Genomic DNA, 18545 nt, shown 5'->3' with positions numbered 1-18545 from the left:
TGGCTGAACGCTGGCTGGCAGCATTGAGTAACAATCATGGGGAGCATAGAACGTTCATGAAAAACCTGAGCAAAGCCGGCATCCGAACGGAGGAGTGTGTCGGTACCGAGAGATCGACACAAGTATAGTTTCGAGAGTCTCTTTTCAAGTTCTGCGCAAAAGAAGCCTGATTCCATCAATCGCTGGCTGCCAGGCCTCCATCTTAAACACTCATCGTTGGCCTGGCCCCGCACCGCTCACGAGCGTCGTCTCATTCGATTCCCGGAATACCGTGACCTCAACCAGACTCCACGCGGCAAACAAAATGCAGCGCACGGCAGCCGCGTGCAACAACACGTCGACGCATGAGGCAGCTTCGCTGGTTTGGCGCATGCGCCTGCTCGCCGCTACTCCTGGACCGCACGCGCCCTTCACTGACTCCAGCCCATTTAAGAACTGAGGATGTCCATGGGCTTTCTCCATCAACATACCTACGCAGAGCCGTCATCGAGCACTGTGGAATTGGTAAACCGACCAAGAAAAAGCCCCGACTTGCTGGTTGTTTTCGGTACGGCAAAGCACCGCGACTCGTGCGCAACGAGAAGGCGTATCCGGCGGAGTCCGGCCATCGCGAGGAAGTGCTGACCACCAGCATTTGCCACTAATGATGCAGAGCGATCATTCCACATGATGGAGAAAAGCATCTTCGCAGCGTTGAAGCCTTTCGAGAAGTGTAATCTGGGCTCGGCGTGTGCGGCTTCTCCGCGGCAGCGACCACAACGAGTGGGAACCGTTGTCTGATTGCATTTCAGTGGGAGCGATGGGGCTCTGCATGTTCTGGCAGAACGAATTCTGTCGTGGGAAGAAATACTTTAAGTAAGACATCTTCGAGAGCGCCACTTGACCTGTGGGCTTCGAGACGCCGGAGGGCTCGTGAGTTGTGGTGCATGTGATCAGGATTTTCGTGTGCAGTATGCACATGTTGGAGAGCCGCATGTGCAGCATCTGACGGAGGTTTTGGTCAGAAGGGAAGGGCTACCATTGGCGTTGTTGCGTGTCAGGCGCTGCATCCATCAGCCGCGAATTGATAAAAGCCGAAGTACCGCAGAGCACCTTCTTTTTTGCAAACCAGCGGACCAGACTTTCATACCGACAAGTCGTTTGTCTACGCACGTTGTGATATTCGACGAAATGACTTCTTTTCTTTCTTGCCTTTTCTCCCCCACATGACCTGCTTACAGGAAGGGTTTTCCTTGAGAGCCCCGGCAGCTTCGGTAGAATGCGATGTAAACCATCATCAATAATTATTGATGAAAGTAGTAATTGAAAACAAACGAAGACCAATATTGTAGAGCTTGGATTATACAAGTGGGTGATCGTACCATGGCAGCCTCCTTAAATTGAGCTACTCCATTCCAAAGAGTGAGTCAGCACTACAATAGGCTTCCCAGAATGTCTGCCATGGATGTGTGGACCGACTGATGAAACAGGTCAGATTGGAGAGGCGAGACTTAAGTACGTACCCCGCAACACATGCCGCATGAACCAGTAAAGGGCTTGCGGCGGCCCGCTGACATGCATATGACATCCAGCGGGGCACATGCAGGGCCATCGAAAATTACCCAATCGAGATGCGCCATGACTGAACACATCACTGCTCATGCATGGACACGTAGAACAACAGAGCAAGAAGAGGGGCAACAATGCCATCATAAGATAGCGATAATGTCGTGTGGGACCATCCGATCTTTCCCTCCAGCTTGACAGAATTGTTTGCGACTTTGAAAATGGCGACGATCTCCGAAGTGTTGGACCCGAAGGGAGATGTGATACTGCTGTTGGCACTTCCGCATCCCGCACCAGAAGACGCAGAGGCAAAGTCCTCTCCAAAAGATGAAGAAGAGGCAGTGTCCGTCATTCCCGAGGACGAACCTACCGCAGCTGAAGAAGATCCACCACAAGAAGACGAAGTCCACCTGATTCGTGAGGACGACACACCCACCGCAGTCGAAGCCGCAGAACGGCCCTCAGACTTCTACATGCCGCTTCCAGAGTCCGAAACGGCGCCAATCGAAGAAACGCCAGACTGGCCCCCGTCCGAGACACCCGGTCCAGAGGAGCCGCCCTATCAACCAGAGCCCAGTCCCGAGTACGCCGAGCCCAGCAGCGAATATCCCGAGCCCTACGACGAAAAGGACGACGAAAAGGACGACGCGCCTCCACCCATTGAACCGGCGAGTCCATCCCCACCACCAGCCGAGCGCCCAGGCTACCGCGTCCTCTGTTCCTCCAGCATCCTCCGCCTCGCCTCCCCCCACCTCGCCACCGCCATCTCCGACGCCACCGCCATCAAAGACCGACGCGACGCCCCTCTCGAACTCGACCTCACCGCCCTCGCCTCCCCATCCGCATGCCTCACGCTCCTCCACATCTTCCACCACCGCACCAGCCTCGTCCCGCGCGCCGTGAGCCTCGGGGAGCTGACGCAGCTGGCCCGGTTGGTCGATGCGTGGAAGTGCCGCGAGGCCGTCGAGGTGTTCGGGGATGGCTGGATAGGCAATTTGCAGCATGCGCTGCCGAAGGAGGGCGAGAGCGAGGGCGAGGCTGATGATGAGGCCGCCGCCGCCGCCGCCGCCGCCGCCGCCGACGACGACGATGACGATGATGATGATGTGGGAAGGTGGATGTGCGTGGCGTGGGTGTTTGGAAGGGAGAGGGAGTACCGGATCGCGACGCGGGTGGCGCAGCGGTGTGCGCGCGAGCCGCTGGAGTGTGGCGGCGAGGACGGGGGGTATCCGGTGCCAAGGGGCGAGATAGGTTCGTTCGTTTTGTTGGTGTTGTTGCTGTTGTTCCCTCTTCCTTCCCCTCTTGCCCTTCCTTCCCTTCCTCCCCCCTCTCCTCTCTTGCTCGCTCGCTCGTCCACTCTTCCCCCCCTAACCACTCCCGACTCACACGCCCGCACAAACAGACCGCATAAACCTCACCCGCCACCGCGCCCTCGCCGGCATCCTCGCCGCCCTCGCCGACGCCCTCTCCATTCACCAGACATCCTCGCCGCCGCGCTGCAGCGACGCATGCGACTCCCTCGTCCTCGGCGCCCTGACGCGCCGCCTGCACGCGCACGGCATCCTCGGCGCCGTCAGCAACGCCCGTCGCGGTCCCGGCTCGTTCTACTTCTACCGCGGTCCAGACGGCTTCTCCGTGCGCGGCCTGGCGGCGTGGGTGCGCGACCTCGAGTTGCCATCCGTGCACGTGGAGAACATCTTGCTCGCGCCGCCGCCGCCGTTGGGGGGAGAGGACCCGCCACCGCCGCCGCCGGTGGAAGAAGAAGAGCGGCTCCCGTCGCCGGTGCCGGTTGAAAGGGATTGGCCGGACATGTGGGGGGCGTCGGCGGTGAAGAGGGGGAGGAAGAAGAAGAAGGGCGGGATGAATGTGTTTAACGGCGAGGCTCCGCCTCCGCCGCCGGCGCCGGAGATGTGGGGAGGGGAGGGGGTTGCGTGCGATCCGTTGGCGGAGACGAAGGCGAGGGTGGCGGAGATTGCGGCGGGGTTGAGGGGGTTGGATATTGAGGAGGCGTGAGGGACTGGGGTGCGGGTTGGAAGGGTCGACGGGTCGGTTGTTGGTGTGGTGGTGGAGGCTGTGCTCTCTTGGGTTTTCGGGAGGCTTACGCGTAGCGCCTATATGTTTAAGTGTTGTCAAAGGACTTTTTTAATCAAATTGATACTCTCTTCCAGAAAGCAAAGATTAGAATGGGCATTTGAGCTCCGTTTCCACTTGCGTTTCGAATTCGTCCAACACGTTCACTTACCATTCGGCTTTCGTTTCCTGTCTTTTTCGCCTCTTTTCAAGCTGTAGCCGGCCTGGCAAACACAAGAAGATACCTAAACTCATCACCGCCCATAAATGATGCTGTTCATCATCAAACCCTTGCAGTGCTATGTAGTATCAGTGGTCGTTGCTCAAGTCTATATCGTGGTTTGGTTTAAGACCGTGAGATAGATCTGGCTTTTGATCTTGGATGGTGTTGATGAAATGGTCTCTCCATTTCAGAAGGTATGGATGAAAATGAAATTCCACAGAGTGGACGGATGTCCTCTTCCAGCTCACTTCTCGTGTCTCTCCTTCGTGTTTCGTGCCATGGCTTACCCGTAGGAGAAATAAAGACATTAATGTTTAGCACGTCTTATTTTTGGTAGTGTCCATCTGCGGCTGTTCGTGGTCGTGTGCAGCAGCAGTCAGAGTTGCTGAAACTCATGATGTCCCGAATGAGAGATCACGAGATGATGGGGAGCGAAGACCCGGCACAGTGAAGAAGTTGGGTAAGCCTGGCAAAGCGAAAGAAAGTCAGTTGGTCAAGAAGCTCGTTGCCATGTTAATAGAAGCTCTGCTGATGAGAGAAAGGAAAAACAAGTGCGATGGAGAATGGTTTTAACACTGAGAAGCTATGTTAAGTGGGGTCAAGTGACAGCATTCATATGTTGACAGCGCCATTTTACATCGGTATGGCCAAGATGTTCCAATCTACTTACTTCAGTAGTTCTATCTCGTGCGCAGGCGTACATGTGCAGTGTGAAGACTGATATCCAGGTGTTTGATTAGCTGAAGAGCGTGGCGTCATTCGCGCGACTTACTATTTTCCCGATCATTGGCTCGTCTCTTTTGAACCATTCGGACTCATGAATCCACTTTCACTTGACTGTACGCAGTGAGCGGCCAAGTGGTTGGCGTGCAGAACCAGTTCATCTGCTCTTCCCTACGTGAGTCGTCGGGTAAGTCGAGCTCCAACACCAAGCACAAGCAGTCTTGACTCGACAAACACACCCATCAGATCACGCCATCAGTCACCACGCCTCGGAAAATCAAGCGCTGCAGCCGCCAAGAATGTCGTGTTGCCTGGGCTTACGCCGCCCCTGCCAAGCGGCGGCCATGGCATAGGCATCCTTCCTGCAACCTTATTTCACCAGCTCCCAGGTGCAGCGCAATCTCAGGAAGGGAACAGTAGAGGAGGCCAAGAAGCATCCAAGCCATGTTCCAACAGGTTTTTTCTTTCTTCTGTGCCCCGCCCCTTGACACAGCAGCAAGACCTTATGCAGTCGTTGCTTTTTCCGGGCCCCACGCGCATGCATCCATGCGTGCATGCATGGTGCTGGCTGGCCCGCCTCGTCACAAAATTCCCGCGGAACCGCCAACTCGCTTTCCCTATGCTTTCCCATCGTCACATTAACGGTAGGGGAGTCGAGGAATGAATGACCTGCTCTGCGATGGCGGTGGATTTTGCGGTCGTGGCGTGGAAGAAGAAAAAACGATGCGGGATCTGCAGCCGAGGATGCCGCCAAATAAATGTACCTACGGGCCCGGAAGGATGACAGGTACGAGGTAAGCAGGCAGGAAAGCGCAGGAGCTGCTGCGGCGTGCCCGGTCACGCTCGGCTTCCGCACGATAGCCTTTTTCCTCTTCTCAGCTCGGCACGCATCGCACTGCAGCAGTAGCGCGCACGCTGCCGTCATCATTAGCTCCCCGGCCGCATGGGTGCGGAGCAGCGCAGGAAGGCTCCGTCCCCACCAAAAACGCCGTTGAGGCAAAAGCAACGACAACGGAAAAAGAGAGCAAACAACGACAACCTCCAATTTCCCGTCCACAAACGACCAGCCGCAGCCCGCTCTGCTCTCTCCCCTTTCCCTCTCTTCCCGCTGCGAATCGGGGCTTCGCCGTAACACAACGGAGCCACCTCCCATCATCATCTGCAGTGCAACACCGCGTTTCAACACCCCGGATCCTGGGCCGAAAGAAATGGCGCCACAAGAAGACATGCAGCCAGAAGAGGACCGGTAGGCTGGGACGCCTTCCAATACATTCGTACATACAATTATCGGGAGTCTGCCACTGCGGCTGCGGCTTGTGGCTGGGCATACGCGATTGAGTTGAGTGGTCTGCTGCTGTTCAGCTGGGAGGTCGGCCAGCGTACTTATTTACATAGCTGGACGAAGGACCCCGTCTTCCCTACCACGATCAATCAAATCCACCTGCGACTTTTTGTGTTTTTGTGGGGAAAACCGACCGAATTGCTTTTTTCTCTGCTGCCTTACGCTCGTTTTACCTCTTCAAGGGTCGTCGTGTGTGTGCCGTGCTGCGAAAGCTGCGACTGTTCACATCTCACAATCGTTCCTGCCAATCGCCCGCCGAGCAAAAAAAGCCCAGCCGTCGCCCGTTCTTCTTAAGACGACCCGTTCCACCGACAGGCAAATCACCTACAGCGAAAAACCTGCACTTCCCACCCCTACCCCTAAAGAATTGTCCGACCATGAAGTTCTCCTACGCCACCATCTTCGCCGTCTCGGCATCTCTTGCCTCCGCTGCCTACACCACCAGCGACATCCCCAGCTGCGCCGTACGTTCCTCACCACTTCCCAGTGAACTCAAATGGGGCAAGCTGACTGAATCTGCCTTCTCCCAGATTTCCTGCTTCGAAACCGGCGCGCCGCAAGTCGGGTGCACGGTGACGGACCAGACGTGCCAGTGCGCCAAAGCCTCGGAGCTCACCGACAAGATCACGGGCTGCGTGACGGACGCGTGCTCGATCGAGGATGCGCTGAGTGAGTGAAGAATAGCTACACCCACACACCCCTCCCTCTCCAACCGCATCTGCTGACACCCAACCCAACCAACTGCAGAGACGCAGCAAGTCTCGACCGGCATCTGTGACCAGCTCTCGAGCTCGGCGTCGTCATCAGCCGCCGCGACGTCGACGGCAGCGGCCTCTTCTTCATCGGCAGAGTCCTCGTCAGTCACCATCACCACCACCGTCTCATCCACCGTCAGCGGCATCTCCGCGCCCTCCTCCTCCAACAACACGACCACCGCCACCGCCTTCGTCATTACCACCCCATCGGGCAACGTGACGGCGTTGGCGACGTCGTCGTCTTCGTTCGAGGCTGCGGCTTCGTCGTCCACCGCCATCTCCACTAAGAGCGCTTCTTCTGCCACTGAGTCTGAGTCGTCGGCTGACAGTGCTTCTTCTACAAACAGCGCCTCGGGAACGTCGAGCGCGGCGAGTTCGTCGAGCACCGCGAACGCGGGGAGCGTGGATAGGGTTGCGGAGAATTTTGGGCTGGTCGTTGCGATGGGTTTGGGCTACCTCGTCGCCACCATCTGATCGAATATCATAAGGGGAAGTTGAAGAAATCATGACGGAGGTGTTTGGTGGGTAATGGCGTTGGGGGAGAAGGGAAGCAAGTTTGTGTTGTTGCTGCTGCTGCTGTTGTTGTGTGGACTAGCGAGAGAGAGAGAGAGAGCACTCGGATAGCGTAATCCTCATGCATTGATAGCGTCCCGGAACCTGGCCGCCCAAGCCGTGAACTCGTCGTCCCTGCCGTCCCAGCTCCGCTTGACCAAGTCGGAAGCGCGGAGCGCGTCGGCGGCGATCTTCGCGAAGACCCTGTTCGCCTCGTCGCCGTCGAGATCGTAGTAGGCGCTCGCCATCTCGTCGACCGAGTCCGGAATCGCCCGCAGGATCTCCAGCAACTCGTCCAGCGTCTCGACCTGGCCGCCGGTGCCGGGATACGTCTTCAGCCGGCGCTTGACCAGGGCCTGGTACAGCACCGCGATGGTCTTGACCTTCTTGAGCGCGGCGTCCAGCTGCGCGCGCAACTCGTCGTTGCCCTTGCCCAGCCTCTCCTCGGTGCCGAACAAGTCGTCGTCGTCGTCCTCGTCCCCGCTGTCCTCGTCCCCATCATCCTCCCCATCGCCCTCATCCTCCCCCCACTCCTTCAACTCCTCCACCGCATCCAACACCGTCGCCCTCCACCCCTCCACCATCCCCACCACCACCCCCACCACCCCCTTCCCCCCCACCTCGACCAACGCATCGCACGCCTCCCACACCAGCCCCGCACTACTCAACGCATCCCTCTTCCCCCCAACCTTCTCCCCCCCGGCCCCCATCTCCGCCTCCGCCCTCCCCCTCACCTCCACAACCCCCTCCCCCACCGCCCCCACGATCCGCCTCACCCGCGCCCGCACCTCCCTCACCACCGGCCTCGGGAATTCCCCGCGCTGTTGCCCCTGCGCCACCGCTTCCGCGCCGCCCATCATCGCGGGCATCACCGACGCGCCCATCTCCCGCAGCACCTTGGTGATGGCGGTCGCGGTGAAGGGCGGCGTGAGGAGCAGCAGGGAGAGCTTGGTTGTGTGCGCTTTGAGGAGCTTGGCGGTGTCGGCGAGGAGGGCGAGGGGGTTGGGTATCGTTGTTGTGTCGGCGGAGGAGGTGGAGGTGGTGGTGGTCGTGGTGGGGGAGGAGGGGGGAGGCGCGAGGGTGGCGTGGAATTGGGTGAGGAGGGCTGAGGTCGAGGTTGTGAGGTCGATGAGGGCGGTGAGGTCGGCGGGGGTGGAGGCGGGTTTGGGAGGCATGGTTGCGGGGTTTCTGTGTTTTTTTCTTTCTTGGTTGGTGTGATGTGTTGTGGTGCGGGGGATTTGCCTTTTGTTGCGGACGGCGGGTGGGCGATGGGTTTTGCCTTTCGAGAGCGCGGCGTCGAGGAGGACCTGGGTGTTCTTGTTGCGGCCCCGCGGGAGGGTTTTGTCGGTGGGTGTGGAGGCTGTAGGTTTGGCTGCCTGGCGACGGAAAATTCATGATTATCTTTTTTGTTCGAGTCAGGGAGCTGCCGCTTGGTGTGCTGGATGACTCGCGCGGTTGCGTCATTTCTCGTCCTGTCGCTTCCTCCCGTCCTGTCTCTCCGACTCAACTACTTCCACTTCGACGCTGGCGAACGCCCATCTCACATGAATCGTATGACAGAGCATCCCACCTGCCCATCACGGAGGTACTTCAGCGGCAGTGAACAGCTCGACTGATCCAACGCAGCTCCACTTCATTCATACATGTCATTCTATCAACAGCATCGCCTTTGTGTTCTCAACATCTTCTCACTGGAGACACTGATCGTTGTGTAGCAACCCTTACAAAGCTCATTCTACCATCGTCATGAAATCGTCACGCACGCCTAAGCGACGTCCAAATTGGCCTGACGGAGGTGGAGTCGCGTCCCACAATCCTCTGCACTACGCGAAGCCACGCCCGTTCCTTCAAGACTGACGCAGAACATGATCGGCACATTGCAGGCAAGCCTGAGAGATAGCGGTTCAGTATCGCGCTGAAGAACGCCCGGCAGGGACGGCAACCCGTACGTGCTGGTTGAGGACCCTTACTGGGATGACTTCCTTCGCTTCTGTTGGCGCAACGAGCTCTGTGACGATGCTGCCCAGCATCTTTCTGCACTCGGGCCGAGCCTTGCCACTGGCGCCGCTGATGCTAGCGAGCAGTGGCTGGCTGGCGACGGTGGCGATGGCAGCCACATGTCGACCCTTGAAACGGGCCTCGTGGCGAAGGAAGCGCTGGCGCTGGACTGGACATGACTTCGGATCACGCGTGCTTCATGGACGGGGAGACGGACCGGAAAATGAAAATACGGCTTCAGCGCATCCGGGAGGCAAGGCGTGCCAATGCCACAGGTGGCTGAAGGAGAAGATGATGAGCAGCTGTGGAGCAACGGGGATGCGCGTGGAGCGTCGAGTTAAGAGGAGCAACCGTCGATCCGAGATGCGAAATGAAGCTTGGCGGCCAATTTGGCTTATCATTGATCCGCTAGGGCTCGTTTTTGGCTGGCTGTGGCTGGGAACATGATTGGTAGGGTGCCTTATACACAATACCCTTTGTGGAGGCAGATCGAAAGCATGGGGTAAGGATGGGCCAATGTCCGTGGGCGCGGCGTCATGAGGCTAACTAGAGGCACGGTCAACCACAGGTGTCAAAGCTGGCCTCAACGTTGATCAGAGAAAAAGCAAATTTGGCTTGCGGACGCGGCGGAGGGCGATTGCGTGGGCTTGTTTGAAGAAAATGGTACGATCAAGGACAGCTGCCTTGGTTGTATGGTTGCCAATTCCTTCCAAGGTTCTCGGCACGCACTGGCAACCCCCGGGAAACAACAGCGTCTCGGTGGCTCAGCCAAAGTAACTACCTTACGCACGCTTCAGCGAGATTGCGGCATTTCATGGAACACTAAGGCAGTAATGGAAGGAATGGCAGCACGCTCGGGACATGATTATGAGACCTCTTCCATTCTAGACCTCGAGGGCAGACGCAATCCTCAAACGGTCTCTGGTAGATTGGCTTTACCGCTGCGGAAGGTAGCGGCTTTGCAGTGCTAGGCGAGAAGGCTCTGCGGGATCCAATGGCGCAGTCCGGACACGGGTCCGCAGCAGCGTCGCACATCCCCTGAACACTCGACCGGCGCCGGCGAGTCACGGCAATACACTGGCCAAAACCTTAGTCGCCTAGCCCCGACGTTGCGCGATCCGAGCAGGCTGGAGGCGTTCGCCATCTCCTTTTTGCCCGTTGCGGCATGGCCAGTTCCCTGCCACTGCCCCAAACGGCTACCGGCCGGTCCGGGCGTGGTAAGGCTTCATGCCGCTGCCCAACCAGCGCTCAGCATCTCCCTTCTCAGAGTTTGGACGCGCTGGTTACTAAGTTGCCCCCCATCCGGCCCATCTGATAGCCTTTGTTGAATCATCGCCCGGACCGCTGTCAGTGTCACTCTGCGCTTCCGCAGCGCAAATCCGCCAAGCTGCTGCCCGACGAAGCCGCCGCCCGTGCCCGCAGTAGTCGTCGTCACACGCACACTACCGGCCCGTCGACTTTTAGCATGTGCGGTGCAAGAAGCTTGTCCGGCGTCAATTAGAACAAAAAACAACGCCGGCCCACCCGTCGTGTCCAATCTTCCCCTCTCCCCGCCACACTCCCCCTGGGGAACCTCGCTCCAATCCGCCACCACACTATGCAACGCCGCCTGCTCGACGCCGCACGCATTGCCATCGTCGTCGCCAATCGCCCTTCATAGTAGCAGAAGCACATCACGATGGCTCTGAACGCCTCGACAACATCGGCCAACATCTCCAGCACAGCAACCTACAAACTAGTCAATTCATGGAGTCTCGGCTCCCTCGCCATCGAGCCGGGCAGGCCGGACCTGCAATTATACGCCACACCGGAAAACTCGACCGCCGCTCTCGAGTTCCAATTCCGCACCAGCGACGCCTCGGGTTCATTCAACCTGTGCGCCGCCGTCGAGGACCAGACGTACTGCCTCGATGTGTTCAATGTGCAGAAGGAGGTGCCGCATCTGACGCCGTTCGGCTACTACGCGGGGCAGTACTGGACCGTCGAGCCGGCCGCCGATGGCAATGGCACCGTCAGGTTGTCGAATGAGTGGACGGGGGCGGGTTGGTATATGGATCTTTATGAGGGGTCGTATGAGGCGTTTATGAGCGAGGGCGAGGATTATGCGGGCCACTATTGGTGGTTGGAGATGGTGGCGGAGGGGGTGGCATTACCGCCGAATGCACCTACGGTAAGTTTGGGCGGGTTTCTTTTTGTCATTGCTTTCTCTTTAAAGGTCCCCCGGGATTCGTTCCGAGACGTGCGGAGGGTTTGGACTGATTGGACGCGTAGAAAAGCGTCTCTTTCAAACACACACTCATCCAAATGAGCGTTTCTGGGAGTCGGTCCTTCTACAACACTTTCCGCTCGATCAAGATGTGAAGATTCTGGTCATTTTCCAGACCGCGGGCATGATCACTGACGCAATACAGATCGATGACACGACAACAACATCCGACAGCAGCAACGGAAACGGGAGCAGCGGTCTATCCACTCCAGCCATCATCGGCATAAGTCTCGCAGGAGGCATTCTCTCAGCAACAGTCGTACTAGTCACAATAGCGCTCCTATTCCGACGCCGACGCAAGCGGCGCAGGGAAGCGCGGAGGCAACAGACCTCCAACAACGACACAGAAGCGGCTCCGACCAACAATGACCGCCAACAGCTCACCAGATCACCGGATTCTCGAACAGTTCTGAATCCAATGGGAGATGGCAGCAATTGCGGATCGACCACGCCACAGACGGCGAACTTCAACGAGAACAGCTTCCCGCTCGAACTGGAATCGCCATTGGAGCCGCGCGACCACGCAGCTCCTCAGTACGCATCATTATCGTACTTTCCCCCTCATCCTCATAGCGGCAACGTGCCACAACCGCACCGCCCTTCCATCTACGAACTCCCCGCAAACCACGAACACGACGTGATCGCCCCGATCGTCGAGCCTCCCAAACCTACCTACGCCTCCTCGCTGCTGCTGCAGCAACAACACGACCAACACGGCTCGGACGAAAAGGACCCCACCCTCTTCGACATCAACCACCACCATTCCCCCTACCAAACGATGGACACGACGACGACGGCGACGACGATGACCACCAACACCTCCTCCTCGTCGTCGTCCCTCCCCACCTCGCCCGTCTCGTCCCGATCGCGCACGACGTACGCCCGCTGGGAGGAAGTCGTGCCGGACGGCCGGGGCGCCGTCGTCTTCGACACCAACGGCATCGTCGCGTCGCGGTCCGTCCGTCGCCAGCATCATCAAGGCGTCGCATCGTTGTCGCATCACCACCACCACCACCAACACCCCCCACAACTCTGGACAAACGGCACCATCCCCTCGTGGCCCCCTGCGCCGTCGTTACTGTCGCAGCAACAGCAGCCGTCGCCGTCGCCGCCATCGCTCGCTAGCAGCACGACGACGATGTTGAGCGGCGAGACGATGTTTGTTCAGGGCGGCGGCGGCAGTTGGTACGGAGGCGGCGGCGGCACGATGGGCATGCAGCAGCGGCAGCAACAGCAACAGCAACAGCAACAGCAACAACGACTGGTCGGCGAGCTCGATGCCGGAGTGGATGGGGATGCCATCGTTGGGAGGCAGATGATGGTGCATGAGGCGGGCGGCAGGGAGGTTGTGCGGATGGTGGATCTGCCGCCGAGTCCGGAGAGGGAGAGGGAGGTGGAGGGGAAGGGGTGGAGGGAGATTGCGTGGTGAGGTGAGGTGGTAACGGTTGGGGGCGCTGGCTGTTAGGGGTTTTTTTCCCCACGTTTTGAGACGGGGATTGTCCTAAGGGGAACTTAAGGCTTCGCTAACGGCGTCACGAGCTTGTGTCGACACTTACGTCTATTGCGCTTTTCTTGTTTTTTTACTTTTTCTACCCCATGGCGACGGATGCCTGGTTCGGTCGGCGTTGGATTAATGCTGGGAAAATTCACGGAAGACGGACGGGATATATCACGGGGCTGGTATTGGGAGCAAGGGACCGATTATGTCTCATGGGGTCTATTGGGGGTTCTGGTTACGGGAAAACCTAGACGGTCGGCGTTGTGTTTTGACTTGGTTTTATAATCGGCCTCTAGCGGGACCATGCTGGAGGGAAGGCCGGACTCGGTGGGTGGGTACTCACCCATGAATAACACACTCTGTTCTATCAGACTTTTCCTTTCCCTTGCGCGCCATCTTTCCATGCTCTGGGGTGCTGGCATCGTGCTGGCAATCACCAGCCTTGATGCAACACATCAAATCGACCATGATTGAGAGATATCAACAGACGCAGGAAAAAGCAGGAACCGGCAAACCATTTACCGCCCGATCCCAGCCACTACACCAGCAAGTCACGCGCGGAAGATACACGAAACAGTATGGCTGGCCATCACAACCATGACGCGTGGTCAGCCGCATCGAGTGCCGGCAAATGGGTAGCTGCCGGAAGCATGGATCCCTGCGTCTTTCGTTCCCGGAGCGGATCACTGCGGATGTATGCGTACTCCCAGAAGCGGAGGGGGGCCGGGGGGGGCAAAGACCATGTACTTGGGAGGCGGCGCGCGCGGCGGCTTGCGGGGCCGTACAGTGAGGCAGGAAGCCTGTCTCCCATGCAGAAGGAGTGAGGCGACGCGCGGCAGGGTATGTAGTAGTGATGGGGAGCATGGAGGTAGGTGATCGACGTGACGGAACGGGAGAAGAGCAGCGAGGGAGGGAGCAGGAGCCCAACGAACAAGGTTTCTCGGGTGTGGCGGACGGCAGAGGAGCGCGAGGGCGCCTCGGGTCGAAGGCGCGGGTACTGCCGGTACTTTCGGCATGTGCGAGGCCCGCGGTCGTCGGAATAAACGTAATTATGGACAGGGGCGGGATAGCTGCCACTTGAGGATCGACGGAGCAGCCTGAGATCGACGAAGTTGCGGAGACTGGAAGTGCCGGAGTTTGGGTTGGGCATGCGTGCTGAGGAAGTGGTTCCGCGCGACGAACTAGTTGACACAGGAAGTATACTCTGGGCGATGCACGGGGTTGGCAGATCGGTCGCCCAGGGGGGTGTTTATTGGTTTCTTTCGGGTAGCTTGATACATCACCTGTCCACCTCCTCAGCAGCCGTGCCTCAGCTTCTCTCAGCGTGCTCATTCATCAATATCAATACATGTGATGCTGTTCTCACACCTGACCCGCTCCCCTGCACCGGTCGTTAGCTGCCGTGAAATTCGATAAATAAATGCTTCATCCTTCCACTTCTTCTTTGCACAGAGTTACGTAGTAGCTGAACTGTTCTGACATTTGATGTACAGATGTGAAGATCGACGGGTACTCTGTCGGAATGCAGCACAGAGCCATGTGTACTCTTTTCGGCTGCTCTTGTCTCGCCAGTCGACCCATGTTCCCAACATCCCGCCCAGTCTTCGTTTGTAACTTTTGCTGCCATAGAAAGATGATGCTGTCTATCACGAACCTGAAATGCTGCACCACATCATTAACCCTTGAACCTTGACACCGTCACAGATGTCAACAACAGCTCTTCCTCGCCATCCATCCAGGTTCCCGGAAAAGGCACAGACCAAATCAGTGTCCATAATATTTGGCCAATCCCGCAACGCGACAGTCGAAGCTGGTGTTCTAAGCCTCAAGACTATCTTTCTTTGCCTTGAGGGAGAACGAAGGCTCGGATCTTCATGTTCAAGATCGCAGGAAGCTTAAGAATTCGTCACACAGACGCGGCATATACTCACGCCTGACCAGCGTTTCTACCATCCATCACGTTCCGCACACCGCCCAGAACACGTATATAGCACCACCCCTCCATTTCACTTAACTCTCCCTACTCCATCAAACAACTTAATACAGTTGCGTTGGCCAAAAGTACGCTCACCGGTTGTCAAAAGACACAAGGCGTACTTGCGCTTCCCTCGCTCCCGCCAGCTAAAAAACTATTATTCCGGTCTTCCACATACTCGTCATCGTCCTACTTCATCATCACTGTAGCGTAATGATGCTGTCCATCACCAGACTTCAACGCTGCACCACATCACCATCGCTTCCTCCAGCCCGCCATCATCACCAATCTCTTCTCCAATTCATCATCAAAACACCCCTCGGCAAAAGCCTATAGCAAGAAATTTTCTCTAAGACCTCAACGAGCAGCAAAGAGCGGACAAAGACAGTAAAGCCTCTCGAGCGGTAGGTTCTGAGAAGTGCATTGCTGTTAACTGGCTCGTTCCGTGTCAGATTCTGGAGGAATCAGTCACCATGCACGGCTGGATATCGAAGAAAGCGGAAGTAAAGGCGTCGTGGCGGTCAATTTAAACCGCGCCAACTGGCCGCGCAACTCGGCACGTGTGACAAGTACCTGCGTCCACGTGCTCCCGCCGCGCACGCTCAGTATCCTTGACCAAATCATGCCCGCTCCAGAGACGGCGTGCAGCAGTCGGAAAGCCACGTGCGGGCTCGGTTCTGAGCGACGCTGAAAGAATCGATGGCTACGCCAACGAGATCAGCCAGGTCAACCCTCTCGGCCTTCTCGCGAGCGTACAGATTCCGTAGCCAGTTGCGGAACACCGGCTCTTCACGTGCATGACAAAGGGCGAGCGCCTTGGGCTGCGAGCTAGCTATTCCGGTTCGGCGATCCCTTCATCTGGCATTCGGGGGTTGATGGGGGAGGCCCAGAGCTCGTCGACGCATCGAGATTTACGGAGAGCGTGGTCGGTCCACAGCGGTTGTGTGTGACAAAAGAGAATTGGCCCGCCCCGCGTTTGCCTTAACGTAGGTGGTTGAATACACATCTACTCAACCCCCAACGACCTGCTGAATAGAGCACAGAGACTGCTGGTTATACCGCATTCTACCGTATTGTTATGAAGTAGACGTGGAAACAAGTGCCTGAACATCAAAGCTTGTAAGGTAGAGGTGTAAGGTTTGAGTCTAGTACCAATGCAGCATGCCTGATTGTAAAGCCATCCTGAGATACCAGAGCAACCCGTAAAGTAGAACAAGTTCATTCTCTTCCCATAGAATGCATGTGCGCAAGCGGTTCCTCACCAGAAACGCCATCGAAAGCTGAAAGCAAATACCGTTGGCCCCGGACCATGAAGCAAGTATGCGCCCCACCTTGTGCGCCATCCTCTCCTGCCAATTGTAGGAAGTTACACGTCATCATCATCCTCACTGTTCTCTTCGTCCATGTCTTCCTCGTCCTCTCCTCCATCAGAGTAGTCGTCGGTAGGCTTCATGCTCGGCCAGTCGATGGTCAAGACCTCCGCCAGCTGTTGCAAGGCTTTCTTCGAAACCTCAATCTTCGACTCGGTTTTCCCATCAATCCCGACCTCACGGAAGTTGTTGTTACCGCGTTCCGTGTCTACCTGGATCAGACGGCGCATTTTCAGGGACTTGAGCTGCGCGGGAGGATCGGCCGATAGCGCTTGGAATGTATCCGCCCACAGGTTTGTGCGGCGTGGGGGTCGGATCATGGTTGTAGGATGCAGTGTTATGTTGAGCAAGCTGAGTCCATTGAGGTTGGTGAACTTCTGGAAGAGACTCCGCAGTACACTGCTGCTGATGTGGGTCAAGCCAAGGTCCAGTTGTGTGAGAGGCAATGCCACAGGGGCAGGGTTATCGTCGCCCCACGGATGCACGGTAAAAGGTCCCGAGGCCGCGCTCGGTTCATACCACGGCAGTATTTTTGGGGCCGGATCGGTTCCAGGTACTGCGGTCAGCCAGTTGATGAGTCTGAAGCTCGAAGCGATATGTGTGCTTTGGAAGTTCAGCCGGAGCCATGTGACGTTGGGAGTGCAGGAAAGAAAATGTCTGATACAGGTATTGGGCGAATCGGCGATATCCTGCAGCGTGTCATTCTGGTCGGAAATCATGTTGAAGACCCGAGGTCGCTCGTCAAGGGACACGTCGAGATGGAGGGTTTTAAGGCCGGCCAAGGCTGGCGCAATGCTTTCTTCCATCCAGCCATCGAGACCGAAAGCGCCATCGGCCAGACCCCGGTCTCTGTGTCTGAGGATGGCCACGAGAGCCTGCGGTCGGCCGGACGAATCTGCCATGGCAGCGAGAACGGCTTGGAAAACTCGATTGTGGAAGTGGTTGTCGGGAACATGAGATGACTCGGTGTCGACCATGGTCAATCTTTTGCCATGAGCATCAATAGTAGGGGCACCCCAGCTTCTCCATGCACCAGAGCCAGTCTTCCTGTCTCGGAAACGCGTCTGCGAGTCGAAGTCCCTGATGTCGATGGTTTGCAGATTTTTGAGGTTACTCAGGGCCCTGGCCATTAGACGCGTGGCCCTGCCCGTGGAAAACATGCGCCTCTGCGACTCGGCGCCTCGTTTGCACTGTACGTAGTATGGCTCGGCCACGCCAAAGGGGATGGCCATGTAACAGTCCAGTCCAATGATGAGGTGCTTGAGACATGGCGAAAAAGACGGATGCTCTGAGATGTCGACCAAGGCGCGCAGACTGGCTTCGGACACCATGAACTGCTTCTTGGTGAAGTAATGCTTCGAGAAGTAAGTCAGAAGATGATGCTCCATGAGCTTGCTGGTGCGACGGAGGGACCCCAAGTCAACCGTGGGCAGGAAGTCGACGATGCGGTCGATGAGCTCCTGCGGGAGCTTGACGATGCGAGAGTCCAGCTGGGGATCCATCTTGGCGAACGGCGGCGTGGACGGTGGAGGAAATGAGTGGGAAGAAAGGCGGGTTGCTCCTTGCGCAAGAGCGTCGGTGGTATTTGGGTAGGACGAGTTGGTGAGCCAAAGCCACTGTTGCCTGTTGTTTGTTGCAAAGTGCAGGCCACCAGCGGAGCCGGGGATCGCACGACGACGTCAGTTTGTGTTGCGTCCGGGTCGGCGCAGATCACGGCAGCGATGCCTTCCTCTCATAGGGACGATGCCTGGCTGGCGGCCGTGGTTGCCTGGCGATCAGCCCACGTGAACGCGCGAGGGAGGGGCGGGCGCGTCGAGACGCGCTCAACCATTCCCCTCTGGGCGATTGCTGCCTGCCGTGCCTGCGTGGTTGGCGCGCCGTCTCCCGTAGCGGCTTGGCGGACGCGCCCCATTAATATTACTCGCCGCCCGCGCAGGACCTACCCAACCACCACCGCGACACAGCTGCAACCGCGACATCCGCAACGAGAAGCGACCATCGTGAGCCTGAGGTAAGTCAATGGCCTGCACTAGGCTCGATACCCGTGTCTGAGCTCATGCAATGCAGCAGAGACTCGGTTGTCGTGGAACAAGCGTCTTTGCAGAGACACCCAGGGCGCCCGTGGCTGCCTGCCGCTTAGAGACGCCTCTGCGCACGGTTCTCCTCCGCAACCACTGATATATCTACGCCCACTCCTTCGCCTCTTCAGCAATCTCCATCTCCATTGT

At 57.6% G+C, this 18545-nt stretch overlaps 2 protein-coding genes across 2 annotated transcripts; both read right to left on the bottom strand.

Moving 5' to 3' along the window:
* Positions 1 to 7290: 7290 nt before the first annotated feature.
* SLS55_001328 (uncharacterized protein) lies at positions 7291 to 7844 on the bottom strand (the record flags this gene model as incomplete). Its single annotated transcript, XM_066772824.1, has 2 exons — positions 7291 to 7777; positions 7837 to 7844. 2 exons carry the CDS (start codon positions 7842 to 7844, stop codon positions 7291 to 7293), a joined length of 495 nt encoding a protein of 164 aa, XP_066638103.1.
* An 8469-nt stretch (positions 7845 to 16313) lies between these two features.
* SLS55_001327 (uncharacterized protein) lies at positions 16314 to 17819 on the bottom strand (the record flags this gene model as incomplete). Its single annotated transcript, XM_066772823.1, has 1 exon — positions 16314 to 17819. One exon carries the CDS (start codon positions 17817 to 17819, stop codon positions 16314 to 16316), a length of 1506 nt encoding a protein of 501 aa, XP_066638102.1.
* Between the last annotated feature and the right edge of the window lie 726 nt (positions 17820 to 18545).

This window comes from Diplodia seriata (genome assembly GCF_021436955.1).
Source record: "Diplodia seriata strain FDS-637 chromosome Unknown scaffold_1, whole genome shotgun sequence".
Taxonomy (NCBI): Eukaryota; Fungi; Ascomycota; class Dothideomycetes; order Botryosphaeriales; family Botryosphaeriaceae; genus Diplodia; species Diplodia seriata.
Note: the sequence above shows the minus strand (reverse complement) of the source record. Positions and strands in the feature narration are given on the sequence as shown.